The 18240-nt window shown below is 38.9% G+C and overlaps 1 protein-coding gene across 3 annotated transcripts in view; it reads right to left on the minus strand.

Annotated features, from left to right (window-relative positions):
• Positions 1–18240, minus strand: part of LOC149961959 (BAI1-associated protein 3-like) — a 212876-nt gene that overhangs the window by 15845 nt on the left and 178791 nt on the right. For all 3 annotated transcript variants that reach the window (XM_090177567.1, XM_090177561.1, XM_090177551.1), the window contains exons 9-10: positions 5244–5331; positions 3810–4120 (exon numbers count right to left, since the gene is read on the minus strand). In XM_090177567.1, coding sequence (XP_090033693.1) covers positions 3810–4120; positions 5244–5331 — 399 coding nt within the window. The remainder of the gene's footprint in view (positions 1–3809; positions 4121–5243; positions 5332–18240) is intronic.

Consider the following 18240-nt stretch of genomic DNA (forward strand, 5'->3'; position numbering starts at 1 on the left):
ACATAAATTACTTTTTAAGGGTTTTTAATGTTTTTAACTTTTATCGATATAAAATGTCTAATAACAGGAAACATACTACAAAACATTAATAGTGTTACATTGTTAATCAGTTTAAACTAGTCTAGAGGTTTAGTTTTACTTTTAGATTCGAAAAAATGAGGCGAAAATGTCACGTTATTTAAATTTGCAAACAATACACTCTTTTTTGAGAATTTTGCTGGGCGCGTTCATGTTGAGTTTACCCCCATTCTCCATATCCTGGGACCAAAGACCCGAGCCTAGACCCCCCACCGGTGGTTACAGGTAATGGCCGACTAGCGGGCGGCCAAAAAGAGGGGTCGAAAAGACCGCGAAAAAGAGTGTATATATTAGACTAATCATGGAATGAAAACTTTTTGTATTCCCTATCTAGTGGTGTGATGGGGTCACTGGAGCCTGTGGGGGGCTCCATACCCGGCTCTCAAGGTCATGTGATCGGGGCGCTGGGTCACTGGAACCTCATGGGTGTTCCACACTCGTCATTCTGTGACCTACTAAGGAGGGTAGTTTGCAGTGGAAGAGGAAGCCACTCTAGTCCTCAGCTGTGCGAGGGTGGGTCTCGGGCAGCCCATGGTGTCGCCTTTTGTTGGGCCGTGATGAGGGCGTTTGTTTGCTATATGTGAGGCGGTCAAAATGGCTGTCTCACTGGCCGAACGTTGTTTCGCAAAGCGCACTTTTGTCCAGGGCTGGTTGTTTAAGGTGGCCGCTGTAGTGCTTAAGGCGGAGCAGCGGGGTACAAATACATATACTTATGTATTTTTTTCGGGAAAATACGGAAAATTTTCCGGAAAAAAGGCCTCGCTCATTTTCCGGAAAATTTTACGACTTACAACACTAATTAAAACATTACGCGGTGTACAATTATTTTAGAGTTATAAGTCGGAAAATTTCCTGGAAAATTAACGGACCTTTTTTCAGGAAACTTTTTCGTATTTTTCCGAAAACAAGAAAACAGGTTTTCATTCCATGATTAACCTAATATGGTTCGCCAATTTAAATTTTGCGGCATTTTCGCATAAGTAACTAAACCTCTAGACTAAACCCTTAAAAAGTAATATGTTTATATTTTTATTTTTCCGATTTGCGGGAGAATTTGGTGGAAATGTTTCCACATTGAATTAACAACTCTAAGTTATTTCATATTAACTATTGAAATTTGAATTATTAACGTTGTAGAAGCGGATTCGCGTACGTGGTAGACATCATTAAGATAAAGCCAAAAATAAAAAAAATTCAAAAAGGCCCGGGTTAATATGGCTGGCTAATTACAATTCTAATTTATCGTAATTGGTCTGAGAAAGTGCACATTAAATTGAAACCTAAATTTAGCCTATGCGTGAATAGAAGGCCAATCAAAGCAGACTAACGATTTCATTTCAATACTTCTGCCTCTCAATTAAGGCCAGACAACGGCGGACATTTTAGCCAGCAGCCAATTAGGGTCAACGCCTCCTTAAAGGGAATATAACACTGAGTATATCAGTTGACCCCAAAGGGTTACCGTAATGTCTGCTTCATCCTATGGCTTTAGACATTTGCGTCGCTACTTCGTGGTTTGTTCCATATTTATAAAATAATTTAACACTTGCCGCTAGGGGTGATTTGCGATAGTTACGTTAGTAGATTATATTTTCTTTTACTCCCTGCACTATTTCACATATTTTAATAATAATAATAATAATAATCAGCGAGGCTAATACCTTAGGTCTAAGTCATCGAGCAACTTTTAATGCCTTAAATAATTGATTTGTAAGTAGATAAATTTCGTTATTGACGTCATCGCTGAGCTTTTTTGAAACGATGTACCCAATTTTAATAGGGTGACCAGTCCCCGAATCAGTTGGTTATTGTCCAACTGACCACTCCACCCCAGATACTTATACAGGGTATTTCAAAAGGTTATGCAAAAATTTTAAGGATTTGTAGGGGGTGAGTTGAGAAGTATGCCTGTTTTCTTCACATTTTCCTACGATGAGTTAAAATTGTGCCAGAGAGCTTCAAAGTGTGGCCTACTAGCCCCTGGAAGTAGGCTGCAACAAGCGCAAAACCAAGCAGCAGGGAAACGCGAACATTAAGGTTTGGGTTCGTGTGATAGGTAAAAAAGGACTTGGTAAACAAATCGAGGTAACCAGCGTAAAAACGTTAACTAAAACGGTATTTAAAGTCCCTGCTGCTTGGTTTTGCGCTCGTTGCAGCCTACTTCCAGGGGCTAGTAGGCCACACTTTGAAGCTCTCTGGCGACCTTTTCACTCATCGTAGGAAAATGGGGGAAAAACAGGCATACTTCTCAACTCAACCCCTAAATCTCTTTTAAATTTTTGCATAACCTTTTAAAAACACCCTGTAGACAATTATAGTACATGATAAATTCTATTAATTCTAATAGTTTGATCATATATTAATAATAATAATAATAATCAGCTATGTTAATACCCAAGGCACCACTTTAGGCCCAAGTCATCTAGCGACGTTTAATGCCTTTACCACAGGTAGCCGAGTTAAATTTCGTAGGAGGGTGGTGGCCACGCCCTTCATGCCACGCCAGCCAACAGCTCCTTACACTCACTATTACAGTTAACCTCTACTTGGAATGCTTATCCTGGCGTATCGCGTATGGTAAGATAACTCTGACGGCTTTGGCCCCGCCTACGAGAGAATAAATCCCCTCTGCGCGCGCTCCCCTCTCACGTTGTTGTTTGTTAAGTTAACATAGTGACGTCAAAAAGACCGTCAGCCACATCGAGACAAAAATCTGCGGCGAAAAGCATTCCAAGTAGAGGTATGAATTCCTGCTAAAGGGGAGGGGACTTGCAAACTCAACGCGGAAGGAAAAGTTCAGACTTTTCACCCAGTGCCACTAGCAGTGGGATCGAACCCGGCTCCTCTTGCTGCGGAGCGAAAATGCAACCCAGTCCGCCACACCACTTAATCGTAATTAGAACCCGGGGAAACGGATAAATTAACCACCAAAATTTCAATTAATCATAAAAAATTCGATGAACTGTTTATTTATGGATATTATTCACGACCATTATACGATTTAATCAAGGATCCTATATGTTAGAAGGATATGAGGCGAGGGACGAAAAATGGCAGCGCCGTCGGTGGGTCATGAGCGATAGAGAATCCGTCTTTAGAATCCGTCAAGGACAAAACATGGAGGAAGCACCGCCCAAATTTATCCTTGAGGGAATAGAAACAAGACGTCCCACGTTTAGAGGCTCTCTTAATATCGACGGCGCTACCGGCATTTTGAAAACACGGGCTGGCCGGAGGGCTACCTATCCTTCTAACATATAGGATCCTTGATTTAATACGCAACAAAAAAGTTTTTATTACCTCACCGAGGGGACTTTGTACCCTAGGAGGGGTTATACAAGCACCGTGTCTGTCTGTCTGTCTGTCTGTCAGGCCGGCGAACGCGTTCGCATTTTCGGGGCAAAGCGTAATCACTGCGTACCCAGTTTCTTAGAATCAGGGAAAAGGTTTTTCCAAAAGCGCCCTCTTTTTGTCATTGGGTGTAGTATAATTTTTAAATCGGCTGGGATTCGAACCCGAGCCCTCTTGAACGACAGGTGAGCGTTCTACCGCAGAACCACGTATACGGTTTCGTTTCACTTAAAATTAAAAACTCTTCCGAGGAGAGGTATATTTTGGCTTGCCAACTTGTTTGGGTTATTTTCGGATATGGATAGAAATGAACGTAAAATTTATTCTCCGAACGCCGAGCCCTAATCAAAACGAAACGATTGTAAGTGAACTGAACTGACCACATGGCTTGTTGAAGCTCCGTGATGTTCCCTTGTAAGGCATGCTGGTGTAGGATTGTCAACGCACACTGAGGGAGGCCTCCTGCCCATTCGTAGCTGGGGCACTTCAGCTGGGTCAGTTCGTAGCCGATGAAGATCCAGAGCAATTCCTGATGTTCCACGACCTCCTTCCAGTTGTCGTTCGAGTCAGCCATGCCCTGGACTTCACGCGTGCCCAGTCTCAGCTTCAGACGCAATTGACCTTGAATGGTTGACCTTTGAGAACGACCTTCCAGAGGAAACCATTGGTCCGTTCCCGACGATGGGATTTCCTGAAATGGTTTCGGGAATATTGGTCAGTCTGTTGCTCCCAGACTCAGTCAGTAATAATAATAATAATCAGCTAGGCTAATACCCAAGGCACCACTTTAGGCCTAAGTCATCAAGCGACTTTTAAAGCCATTAATTCAGGTGGTCGGGTTACAATGCGTAGGAGGGTGGTGCCAACAGCTCCCTACACTCACTGTTACAGTTAAGGTCAACATGTTATTAAGTAGTAGTTGCCACAGACCCAATGAATACTTGATCCTTGGACGAATAATTACTGGACCCGATACCAAATGGCGCGCTTGGTGCTTTCACGGCAGCACCGATTGTAGCGCCGTGGTGTCAAGTATTGGAAAGATTTCTATCCAAATACTAAACACGTGCCCAATATTAACGGATGACGTTAGGCCTAGCGTTTTTAGCTCGTCACTGTCGTCAAAACTTACACCTTTTTTTTTCCATTTTGACTAGGCATTTTTAAATTTATAATCTATTCAAACCTTCACACAAACTATATATGCAATTAAATTAAAGCAAACTTCCTATTTAAATTAATTAAATCATTACCCTTTCATTTTTGTTCCAATACAAATATTATTGAATAATCTAAAGCCTATTAAAATTCCAAAAGCCTCACTTCTATTAAAAACAGCAGAGCAGACGACGGAATGCGGGTCCTCTGAAATTTTTACGCGCGTGTTTTGTATTTGGATAGAAATATTTCCGGATTGTATCGGTAGGGGCGCTGACGGGCGATGCAAATTGGGGAACAGGGGATTTTGCTTGGGTTTCGAGTCCCGTAATTATTCGTTCAAGTTTGATCATCCCCAACCCAGCCAACCCAAAAAAAATCGATTGTTCAACTACCAAGTAATATAATGAATAAATTCATGGTAATATCATATAACATAACCCGTATTTTTAATAAAATATTCTTTTTTCAACGAAGTTGAAATTCATAATTTAAAAACTAACAAAATAAAGCCAATTTCGGTATATTTACTAATTTCAGGAGTGGGAGTTAAAAATTACGATTTTTAGTATCAAGGCATTGGCACCCCCCAAAAATATTTGAACGCCCCCGAGTTTTGGCGGCTGGTTATGGGTCTGAGTTGGCATCAAACCTACCTCTAGAGGGATGTTAACGCAGCCCAGAAAATCATCGACGTTGTCTCCTGTGCTTGCTCTGGCCGATTGAGCGATTTGCTTGAAATATCTGTCAATGAAATTTGTGCTCTTTAATAATAGGATCATACATTCAAATTTCCGTTCATATCTTGTGGCCCATAGGCGCAACTTGTCGTAAAAACCGGCATTCTCGCTAATACCTTTACTGGCTAGAGTGGCAAATACTGGAAAATATATATATATTTTTAAATTTCCAAAACAAATTAATTTAAAAAAATTCAAATTTTAAATTCCCAAAAAAGTTTAAAAATTTGGGCTATTTTAGTCAAATATATTGGTCTAGTTCGAATATTTTGGGCTAAAAAGAATCATGAAAAAAAGAAATTGATTTTGGCTTTATATTCATTTAAACAAAAGTAACAAAAACATAAGTATGACACTTTCCATTGTTTTTCTCAAATTTTCTTACCAATTCTTTTTTCGACACTGACACTACAGGTCCGAGATAAACCCGCAATCGAACTGAATATTATCAGTGGTGGACCACTAACTTTGGGGACGCTGGACTACAGGGGCGTAGGAACCGGGAGGGGCAGGGGGGGCAATGCAACTAATGTTATTGCCCCCTCCAACATTTTGGTCAGTTGAAATTTTCAAAAGGCTCAAATTATTATTTTAAAAGCATATACAGTTTATAGAACCTCAACTGTGTTTAAATCTCAGTCTTTTCCCGCCAATTTACATAGTAGTAAACAGTACACATGCATTAGGAGAAGCTACACCCCATTAAAAATTCAAAACCATTCTCCAGACCACTTTTCGTTTCTCTTTGCCCCCTCCAACTTCTAGAACGTTCCTACGCCCCTGCTGGACTAACACTGTTTGAAGCCTACCCAGGTACCACAAATTAACCCAAGTTTGGATTAGTTGCGGCAACTTATCCGCCATTTTGTATAAAAACTGTTTTTTAAACCTTTCTTTATTTAAATTGTTTTTATTTTTTTAACCGCGAAGGGGGCCCTTTGATTAAACAGGGGCCCTGGGCTGCAGCCCATAAAAACCCTGCTTAAATCCTCCTTTGAATATTATCATCCTTGATAGAACTCGTATTCAGAGACTAGGGGGCTCTGTGCCCAACTAAACTCTGAAAATCAGTTCCGTGAACGTTGTTTTTTGATAATCGTCATACCATAAGTCTATAATCCTATACCATGAGTTTGTCAATTTGAGGAATATTTTACTGAGAGCTAGTAACGGAGTGACGTCATCCCAAGAAGAAAATATCCCCCTACGTGTGACGCGTTAATCCAGGCGCCCACTGCTCTTCGTAACGTCTCCGTCCTAGCTTTCACAAGCCTTTGCTTCGTAACGGAGACAATGGCTTGTGGAAGGCAGGACGGATACGAAACGGAGAGCCAGTGGGCGCCTAGCCTTAGCGAGCGGACGCAAAACGGCGATGAAGCCCGTAATGGAGTCTGTCTTATGAATAGCTCTCAGTAAAATTTTTGTACGTGAAGAATAGGAAGTGTCACACTTATGTAAAATATTATACACTTATGGTCATACTTGTGGGAATTATGGTACTTATGATTTATAGTATTTAAAGAATAAAGGTTGTCATACTTAACACAGCGACCTCCGTAACGTCTCATTCGTTTGGGAAATAATTTTGAGGGTTTCATTGTTTTTATAATACTGATTGGGCTGTTATAATACTGATTGGGCTGTTATAATACTGATTGGGCTGTTATAATACTGATTTGGCTGTTATAATACTGATTTGGCTGTTATAATACTGATTTGGCTGTTATAATACTGATTTGGCTGTTATAATACTGATTTGGCTGTTATAATACTGATTTGGTTCTTTAGGAACTATAATTCACAGCCGTTTCATAATGTTCCAATTCAAAAAATGATCGAGTTTAGATCCAATGTTTTCTTTAAATAGTTAGTGGGATTTTATTTTTGTGCGAAGGGAATTTTTTTTTAACGATTAGACGAGTCCTCATTTTTGGTTGGTTGGTGTATCCCTTTTAACATCCTTCATTTATTTATTACATATACACGTTATAACCGGTTTCCGGATTCAGCGGGTTTCCCGTTAATATTGATGGATATATCGGTAAAGATTAAATTAAGCAATACAATTTTCTTTCATAAAACATCTAATTGATTTTATAAAAGGGACTGCGCTTAGCGATAACATCTTATCGAGAAAATATGATAGAATATTAATTAAGATTCACTGGAAACATTATTTAGTACTTAGCAAGGGATAGGACTGTTTTGTTTAATATAATAAAATAATTCTGAAAACGGTTATATTGTTTCTATTTAAAGTTGTCATTTTCAAGATAATGTCAGAAAAAATATTAAACAAATTGGAATAATGAACTGTTTATTAGGGGTTAAAATATTCGATAGATGAATTCGGAAATTAGGATATGTTTTTTTAAAAGTCGAGTGATGCGACATCTGTTGTCAGTTTAAATAAGCTTTTAGTAAAATATTAAATATTTTATGAGTTATTGTGAAATTTAATAAATTTCAAAATTAATAAATAAAAAAATAAAAAATTAAATAAAAATTAATAAATAAAAAAACTAAAAATTAAAATTAAAATTAATAAATAAAAGTTCTACTAATAATAAAATTAATAATTTAAAAATTAATAAATAAAGAAATAAAAAATTAAATAAAAATTAATAAATAAAACTACTAATAAAAAATGAATAATTTAAAAATTAATAAATAAAAATTTAATAAATAAAAACTATAAATAAAAATTTAATAAATAAAAACTATAAATAAAAATTTAATAAATAAAAACTATAAATAAAAATTTAATAAATAAAAACTATAAATAAAAACTTTAATATAAAAATACTAATAAATAAAACTATCGCAACGCCCACTTTGGTTCGCCATTGAAACCTAGACAGGTAGCGGCTAATTCTCATCGTTATTCGTAAATTTGACTTTATAAATAATGAAACTTGCATTTTCATATAACTTTTGCATCGTTTGCTTATATTTTGATAAGATTATTTAAGAATAATCTTTCTTATGATTTTTTAATTTGTCTGTAGCAGACGCTAGATCTTAGGCGCAACCTAGCAGAAACTAGCGCCGTTACGCCACCTAGACTCGTTTCAGTCGCGAATTAATAAAATATTATATTTAAAAAGGCAACTTAAAGTTAAAGGAAAAATTACATAGGCAACCAAAATCTATCCACAATAGTAAGGTGTCTAATATTAATTTTTTAGTGTGCCGTTACGAGTCCCGTTGTAGATAAATGGTACTATTTCACTGGTGGAATATGGTTTATCAATAGGTAAATCTTTACCATCTTTAAGCGAAGTAATAAATTTTAAAATAGTAAATTTTGGTTATGCACTTAGTAAGTTATCCGTTATAAACTTCTAATAATATTAAAAACGGTTTTTGATGGAATAATTTTATCTCTTCCAGTACCGGACTTGAGATAGGGCGGTCGTTTAACACTCTGAAAAAATGACCGCCGGCAAGTTCAATTTTGATTGCGTACTGTTAAATAAAAGCGAGAAATCTGCTACGTCATTCGTGACGCGCGACTATGACGTAGTTAACCGAGATTTTTTACCCTGTACAACTGGGAAATTTTCAAAATAACGTTTATTTAATCGTACGCAATATCAATCTTGAGGTCGCGTCCCTTTGGTAATTTTGTTTTTAAAATAAAATAAAAACCTTATTAAGAAATATCCAATTCAACGAAAAAGCTTATAGCGTAAACGAGTAAATACAATTGGTGGATTTTAAAATTCATTTTGCGCGTGAAAATACGCCGCCATGTTAGGGTATAAAAGCAGGTAAATATGCCTGCTATACCTCATAATGTCTTGTGCGAAAACATAATTTAGAAATGGAACAATTAATAATAATAATAATATTATTATTAGGTCCCATCAGTGGCGTAGACAAAAGAGGGGGGGGGGGGGTCGGGCCCGGACTGGCCAGGTCGGCGATCGCCGAGGGCCCCCGGCTCAAGGGGGCCCTAAATTGCTTATAATAAATAATTTCCTAAAGGTCCTTTAGACCAGTTTGACGTTTCGAATTAATGTGCACGTAGAATTTAGTACACTTTAAACGTCATTTGTTGTCCTATAAATAAGGCTTTAGATTTGTAATCCATACTCCCACACCGCCCGGCAAGGGGGCCCCTCTTCAGTCTCTAGCCGAGGGCCCTCAAAGGAGCTAGTCCGGGCTCGATTACCGTTACCGTCAGCAAGTGTTTTTGGAAAGGGGAAACCGAAAAAACCCGGGCGGACCCAGTTGGGAGAGAACTTGCAAACTCAATGCCGAACGAGCTAACAAGGAGAGTACCGGAGGCAATGGCGTAGCCAGGATTTTGTTTCCGGGGGGGGGGGGGGGGCACACCATTGAAAAAAAAAGTGAAAAAATAAAAATATTTGTACGTACGACCATACGTTTCGGGGGGGGGCATGTGCCCCCTGTGCCCCCCCCCCCCCATGGCTACGCCACTGACCCGAGGTGTTTATTGACAATTTGGTTCAAAGTCGGGTATGAAATTTCCCAAAAGGAGACGTTGCACTACCCATTTGATTTGCCATGGCAACCGAAAATGTTTTTGACTACTTAAAACAAAAATAATATTTTTGCCTTATTTTACCGCAAAAATGTTCCAATTTACCCAAACTTGATGAAGTGTACCTAAATGTGGTCCAAATTAACCATTTCGTGATTTTCAAATTATTTTAAAATTTTCGTAGAAAATCCCGTGCTTTTTTAAATGGAGATTTTTTGGTTTTAAGTGGTCAAAAACATTTTCGGTTGCCATGGCAAATCGAATGGGTAGTGCAACGTCTACTTTTGGGAAATTTCATCTATATAGAGTAGTATCAACCGAGACTTCCTTTCGCTTCGTTATTGAGGTGGTTCGACTATAGACAGATCGGCCCACGGGACAGAGGGAAGTAGCATAGAGGAACTATGAGCGTAGTTTTCTGTTCGTCATGAGGGGGGTGAAAATCTGACATTGGATACAGGGGGTTTATAGGAGTACAGGGGGTTTGGGACGAGAGAGAACGGCGAGTTTTTTAGTAGTGGTGTGCGAGTACTCGAAAATTGCGAGTACTCGTTATCGAGTCCGAGTCCGAGTACTCGGACTCGGACTCGGAATACGTAATTTGATTACTCGCACGGGTACCCGATTCCCACGAAAAGGGTATTTGAAAATTACCCGGCGGGTCTAATATTACTCGGCGAGTCCATTATTACTCGGCGAGTCCATTATTACTCGGCGAGTCCATTATTATTGGGCAAGATTATTTAAACAGCGGCAAATAAATTTCAGACGAATTGGCCACGATAACTTAGGACTCGAATTGAACTCGATAAAAATTAGGACTCGAATTGGACTCGTTAAAAACATTCCGGACTCGTATTGGACTCGAAAGCTTTAAACCTAATTCTTTAGGACTCGAGGACTCGACCAAGTCCTTAATATTTGGACTCGAGGACTCGCGAGTCCAAGTTTCTAAGACTCGAGACTCGACTCGAATTTCAAAAAACAGGACTCGCACACCCTTATTTTTTAGTTATTTTCGCGGGGGGAAAGAATACTCCGGTTATTCTCGCATGCGAAAAAGGGGGAGGGGTGGTTTACTGGGGGGTTTGGGACGAGAGAGAAAGACGAGTTTTTGAGTAATTTTTGTGGGGAAAAGGGTACCACGGTAACTCTCGCATGGGAAAAAGAGGAAGGGGTGCCTTACTGGGGGGTTGGGTTGGGACGAGAGATAAAGGCAAGTTTTAAGTGTACCCCGGTAAAAAGGGGGAGAAGTACCTTACTGGGGTGGTTCGACTATGGGGAAAAGGGTACCACGAAAATCCTCGCATTGGAAAAAGGGGGGAAGGGGTGCCTCACTGGGGGGTTTGGGACGAGAGAGAAAGACGAGTTTTTATTTTATTTTTGCGGGGGGAAAAGAGTACCCCGGTAATTCTGGTATGAGGAAAAGTGGGAGGCGTGCCTTACTGGGGTGGTTCGACTATGGGGAAAAAGGTACCACGGAAATTCTCGCATGGGAAAAAGGGGGGAGGGGATGCCTCACTGTGCGGGTTTGGGACGAGAGAGAAAGACGAGTTTTTATGTTATTTTAGCGGGGGGTCATTCCATGACAAAACGCCTACCGCAGAACACCCGACCTTTTTCGATTTCGCCCAAATTTTGCACATACGATTTTTTGGGCCTAGGAAAACGATTGTGAAAGTTTCATAACGATTGATAAAGTCGTTTACGAGATACAGTATACGCTTTTTACGTAAATGACGATAACAGTCGTATGACACCTGGACAAAAGGAGTTTGTGTCAGTTAGGAACCACGAGACAGGTCAAAAAGAACACCATCAAAAGATGCTTGTACTACTGAACTTGAGAGAGCTCTATAACAAATTCAAGGAAGAGCATGATTTGTCGTTAGGGTTTTCATCATTTTGTTATCTAAGACCACCTTGGTGTGTATTAGCAGGTCCGTCAGGTACACATTCAGTGTGTGTCTGCACCTACCACCAAAATATCAAGCTATTGATATCCGCTCTACCGTCTCCTTGTCATCTAAAATGCGATATCGATTTCATGGCGCTCACCGTGTGTGACACTCAAAACAGGACAGGAGCGGATCCAGGCCATCAAGTAAGGAGGGGCGATCATGGGCATTCAAAAGTCGTCTGCTATTTCTTCACAATTTTAGTTGGCAGGTATTAAAGTAGATGGCGCTATCGTTTCTAAGCTCGAAGCCTATATGGAGTGTGAAAATGTAACGTGGAGCTCTCATTTTCGTTTGCTTAAACGAAGTACTTTCTACAACTAGAATTTGTGTTATAAATTGTCTTTCACCAAATAAATATATTTCAATAACTTCAAAAATTGTTATGTTTTTTCAAGTATTCTAGGGGGGGGGGGGCGATCGCCCCCATCGCCCCCACTATGGATCCGCCCTTGAAACAGGAATTGTACGATGAGAGTATGCAAGGACTGTCCTGGGAAAAATGGCCTACTTGAAAATGAATTCTTAACGAAACTTTTAGAAGATTTTGAAAACATAAGGTTCATGCAGTGGGTGGAAACTGACAGCACAAAGCTAGTGACTTTGACTGAGAGTGTTGAAAACTTTATCGACTCATTTGCCATTAAACTACTTGAACTAACGCGCCATCATTACACATCTAAATCGCAATCTAACTATCTTAAAAACCTCAAAGAAACTCTAAAACCTGGGGACGTAATTGTTCTCAGTGATTTTGCGGAGAACTATTCCTTCGTAATTCAAGACGAAGCACAAGGGTTTCATTGGGACAATTCTCAAGTGACGGTGTATCCCTTCGTTATCTACTTCAGGGTAGTTGAAAACGGAGAACTTAACCACTTAGGTTTTTGTATTATCAGTGATACCAGAACACATTTAACCGATACTGTTCACACTTTTTTACACATGTCCCTAATGTTCGTAAGCTCATTTACTTTACGGATGGATGTGCTGGACAATTTAAAACAAATATAACTTTTCTAATCTCTGTCGCCACAAGGAATATTTTGGGTTGGAGGCCGAATGGCATTTTTTGCCACATCTCATGGCAAGGGACCTTGTGATGGAATTGGAGGAACAGTGAAGCGTAAAACAGCAAGAGTCTTCAGCGACCAGTGACTGGACAGACTTTGACTCCAACAGACATGTTTAATTTTGGCCTATCAGCCTTTGAAAATATCAAGTTCATTTATGTTAAAAACGGAGAAATTCAACGACAAAGGGAACTTTTAAATTAAAGGTTTTCTAAAGCCATAACAGTAAAAAGAACTCGACGATTTCATAAATACGTTCCGATATCGTTAAATGAAACCATGGTTGCTCCGTTATCTTATGACGATTCGCTAACCACAGTTAAGGTTTCAACTTTAGAAATGCCAGATACTCGAAATCAAGAGGCTGAAAACTTTAAAGTGGGAAATTTGGTAGCCAGCGTCTACAAAGGCCAACTTTACGTTGGATTAATTGAGGAAGTATCAGAGGAGTTTGGAGACTTCTTTATAAACTTTTTGCATCCCCCTGGTATTTCGGACAAATACACATGGCCCAGAAGGATCGATAGCTGTTGGGTATCAAGTGAAAATGTTCTCTATAGAATTGAAATTCTTGTAGGTTTACCAAATTGTAAAGGTTTTCAAATCAAAGAAGACGAGAAATATAAAATTACCAAAGCCTTTTCAAAGTATAAAGAAGTCTAAGCTGTTTTGTGTAAGCTAAAAATTGATTCGTGTGTAACCTATAAGAATAAATAGTTTTGATATTTCATTTTGTGTGTGGTGGGGTAAATTTCCAAAATTAATATCTCGAAAACTACAAATATTACTTTGGGATTTTGAGTGAGTATTATGTATTCGATAGCGAGGATTTTAAAAATGCTAAAATCGTTGATCTACGATTGAGGTGTCTGGTCGAGGTCAAAGGTCAAATTATTTAAAGCCCCGATTTTAATGAAATTTACGGCACGTAACATTTCTTATTAAATATTCGTATTAAGGTGTGCATATTATCTTTAAAATGAGATATTACAGGTGATTTTGCGATAATTACTTCAATGGATATAGGAGAAAACATTTAGGGGTCAAGGCGTACTTTTGTAAAAAATCGCATGCTGTATCTCGTAAACGGCTCTATCTATCGTTATGAAACTTTCAAAATCGTTTTCCTAGGCCCAAAAAACCCTGTGTGCAAATTTTGGGTGAAATCATAGGTGAAATCGAAAAAGGTCGGGTGCTAAAATTAAAAAAAATCGGCGTTTTGACATGGAATGACCCGGGGGGAAAGGGTACCCCTATAATTCTGGCATGCGGAAAAGGGACAGGGGGCCTTACTGGGGCGGAGTGCCTCGAAACACACAACTAGCTGAGGGCCCGCCCGTAGGGTGGGCTTCTCGGCTAGTTTATCACATAGGTCTACATTACGCCCGACTTTGAACCGAATCGGCAATAAACACCTCGGTACTCTCCTTGTCAGTACCACACGCTACTGGCACGCGCTGTTTAGACTCGAAAAAGTAAGAGACAGTAGTGACGTTAGAGCTACATTCAAAAAACACGTCATTTTATAGAATAATTAATAATTTCGCCAAAACCTAAATGTTACCTTAACTTTAAGTAGCCAACATATTACGAAAAACTAGACCTTGAAGAACTTCTTAGACCACGGGATAAGAAATAAAATAACGCCATAATAAGCAGCCTATGAAATTGGGAACCGTAGCTGCATTTAGTCTATTCTGTCTATTGATAACAATGCCCCCAAGTATAAACATTCACGGTATAAATGAATACATTATAATCTAAGACTTGGTCTACAATGGATAAAATAGACCTAGAGTAGCGATAAGCCCCTTTTGAAAAGAGGATATCAGTAATAACTTCCCCGATTTTCGGCGGGACTCGTGAAAGATTTGGCATTGAGTCGGCGGCTACCCCGTTGAAATCTACATGAAAGAGGCCATCTATTGGCTGGCGTCTCTCTTAGGGAGCTCTTATCGAAGAGATTTTTCTCTTGAGCCGCTAATGCGGAAGCCGCTCTCATTCATCACTCGGCGTCTGGGACGAGGCTTAAGAGACCGCCGTTAATAAAGAGGTTTCGCCCTATCTACCCTGACCTCTCTTTCCAGCTATCAGACTTTGACGCGTACACCTATAGCGTTTCCGCAAAAGCCCGTCTCAACTCTCAACTTAGGGCGGCTAGCCACAATCAGATGGCGACAGTGAGTTGAGCTTTTACGAAACCGTTAACCCGAGAGGCTACTACCAATCAATATAATTTTTACCTGTCCTGTCCTTGTTATTAAAATAAGCTTACGTTTAGAACTTCAGGAAATAAATAAATTATCAACGGATACAGGGGTAACGCGGTTAGATCTTGGACGGATAATTTACTGGACCCGAAACCAAATGGCGCGCTTGCTGCTTTCACGGCTAGGAGGATTCGAGTGTACCTGACCCGAAACCAGTAATAGAGTGTTGTCGTCTGAAACCCTGCGACGTCACCATTGTTATTTGCCTATTGATAAAAAATGGTAACTGTCATGGTGGCCACTATTAACACTATAGCTGTGACGTTACAAGTTTTCAAAAACGTATCAGACGACAACACACTATAGGAGGATTCAAGTGTACCCGGAGAAGAATTCGGGGGGCCACGGGAGAGGCTGCTCAAAGCCTCAAACCCTTGGACATAAAACTACAACGGAGCCATCTAGTGAACTGTCTAGCAGACGATAGGTTACTCTGAAGCTTGATAGGTGGCGCTAAAAACGTTATGTCCAAGTGTTTGACTCCCCCAGCGACAGCCGTAGATGAACCGCGAGGTATTGGTTGGGGGAATACAAATTTCTTCTCCAGGTACACTTGAATCCTCCTAGTTCACGGCAGCGTCGCTTGTAGCGCCGTAGTGTCAAGTATTGGAAGGATTTCTATCCAAATAATAAACACGTGCCCAATATTAGCGGACGACGTTAGTAGCGGCGCCAGGATTTTTGGGGAGGTAGGCCAACTATTTGGAGGCCCCCTCCCCAAAACAACAATTTTTACAAATCCGTCCACGTGCGTGGTTTTTTTAGGCAAGTGGTGAAATCTTTGGGTAAAATGGGTACGCGACGAAAAAATTAGGATTAATTATGAATTTAAACATTACTAAAAACAGAGTGTGTGTTGATCCTTTTTTATGTACCGATAACACTTAACAAATGAGTGGTTATTATACTCCGCGGCCGCGGAGTATATTTAGAGCTCATCTTTTTTTCCCCATTTCCACCTCTGCTGCGCGTATATTGGCAATTTACCGGTTTGGTCGTGGAAGACGTCAACTCAGCTTGAGAGACTTTTAGGCCTTTTTTGGGTCGCGCTCTAACCTCAACCACTTATCGTATTTTAATTCTGTAAACGGATTTAAAATCAGCGTGTTTCACTTCATAGGCGTGTCTTTTCACGATTTATAATTTAATCAATAACGCCGAGAAATTATAAGTTTTTGAAGCCAGGAAATTACGGTTTCGAGGCATCCATTTTCCCTTTTAAGTTTCAGATTGGCGCACATGCGCAACGGGAACGGGTGCACAGTGTTTCGAAATCGACTTTTTAGTGACAAAATTAAAAATCAACTCAATATAACAAATGTATATATATTTTAAATTGTTGTTTTTAGTTGTATCCGAAAATATAAATTATATTTCGCTACCTGCCACCAGAGGGCCAAACGTTCTCTACTTGGAATTCCATAGAATTTCTTTTTGCAAAGCGTGTATAGAACTATGTTATACATCAATTAAAAATTTGGTAAAATTCGGTTGAACAGATCTTCTGTAAAATGCAATCAAAGGGCCAATTTTGACCAAAATACGGCTTTTTCTAAAGGCTTTTTATCCAAAAGTTGCAAGTTGTTGCAAAATATTTCATTACTGTCTTGTAGAACCGTTCCCGTAGGATAACATGCAAAAAACCCGAGCACCAATCACCTCCAAGTTTTTAAGATATATCAAGTTTTATCACGTTTAAAAATATTTCTTGAAATAGCTAATTCATGGTGTCTCTGTACATCTTGTTTGCCTTTTCGTTACTAAAATACCTACTACTAAGGAGAAATCCCTAGCTCATTCTAATATTAGTAGGATTTTGTCGTGCCTGGCTTCCAATAGGTTCGAACTAGCTAGGGGTTTCTCCTTCGTAGTATGTTTTTTAGTAACATAAAAATTTTAAAATTTATTATTATTTATTATTTATTTATTGCAATAATCTGCAACAAAAATAAAATAATAATAAGAATAAATTTTAAAATTTTTATGTTAAATGTGTAGGGAAGAAAATAAATATAAATATGGATACCTTTGTGGGCAAAATTGGATCAAAGATTTTGTGTTAAAAATTGGAGGAGCAGTGGACTGAGATTTGAAAGGCGGAATGACGTCATTCTGCTGTTCACAGGAATATTTTTTAATACTTTAAATGAACTTGACATATTAATCAACAATAAAAATAATATATGTCCCTTTAAGGCTGCACATTTAACGAGCTTTAAACTGTTTTTTTCAGTTCGAAGAACTGTTTTTGTTATAATTTACTTATTTCTACGACTGAATTCCAGTCTATCAATTTACATTCATTCCTTCGGTACTTCGCGTGTACATCCCTTACATCAGAACTTACAACTTTACGAAAATGAATGTACGTAGGTACACTAAGTAAGGTAAGTTTAAGAACCATTTATTTGTAAAGATAAAATTAAATATACAATTTGGATATAGTAGCGCTCGCGAAAAATTAAAACTAAAAAATAACCTACTGTCACTGAAAAGTGACTCGTACCTTTGAAAGAATAAAAACAACAGTGTCGTTAAGCGAATCACTCGCATTGAATATTGAAAAATTTATAAATAAATAAATTATTTCGCAAACAAATTACCGAATTTTCTGATATTAAATAATTTGGAGGCCCATATATTAAATTTTGGAAACCCCTTAAGACGACTTTTGGAGGCCCCTACCAAGTTAGCCCAGGCCTACCCCGACCTGTTGCTGGCGCCGCTACTGCCCTCTGGATTTTTGGATCGTTTGTAAATTGGTCAATAACATATAATAATAATATATTTACATTGGATGTATTATTTAGGTTGAAGCCCACTAAATAGAGTATAAGTTGTCTAACTATAATACTCTACAATGGCTCTCTGACGACGTTATTATTTGGCTATTTTGAATTTTAGCTTCCTTTGCCATAAATAGATGGCACCACGCTCTCCAGTAAAGTCGCGTTTTTCGAAGAATCGGATAGATTCATGGCCATCTCTAATAACAGGGGCCTTTTCATAATACAGGTGGCAATGATAAAGTCGACAGTTGCTTTAATATGTTTGCTTATTTTTTTATTCCACCCGGAAAAACTTTCAAATTGGCGCCATCTG

This window comes from Leiobunum rupestre, chromosome 1, assembly GCF_980474605.1.
Source record: "Leiobunum rupestre chromosome 1, qqLeiRupe1.1.hap1, whole genome shotgun sequence".
Lineage (NCBI taxonomy): Eukaryota > Metazoa > Arthropoda > Arachnida > Opiliones > Sclerosomatidae > Leiobunum > Leiobunum rupestre.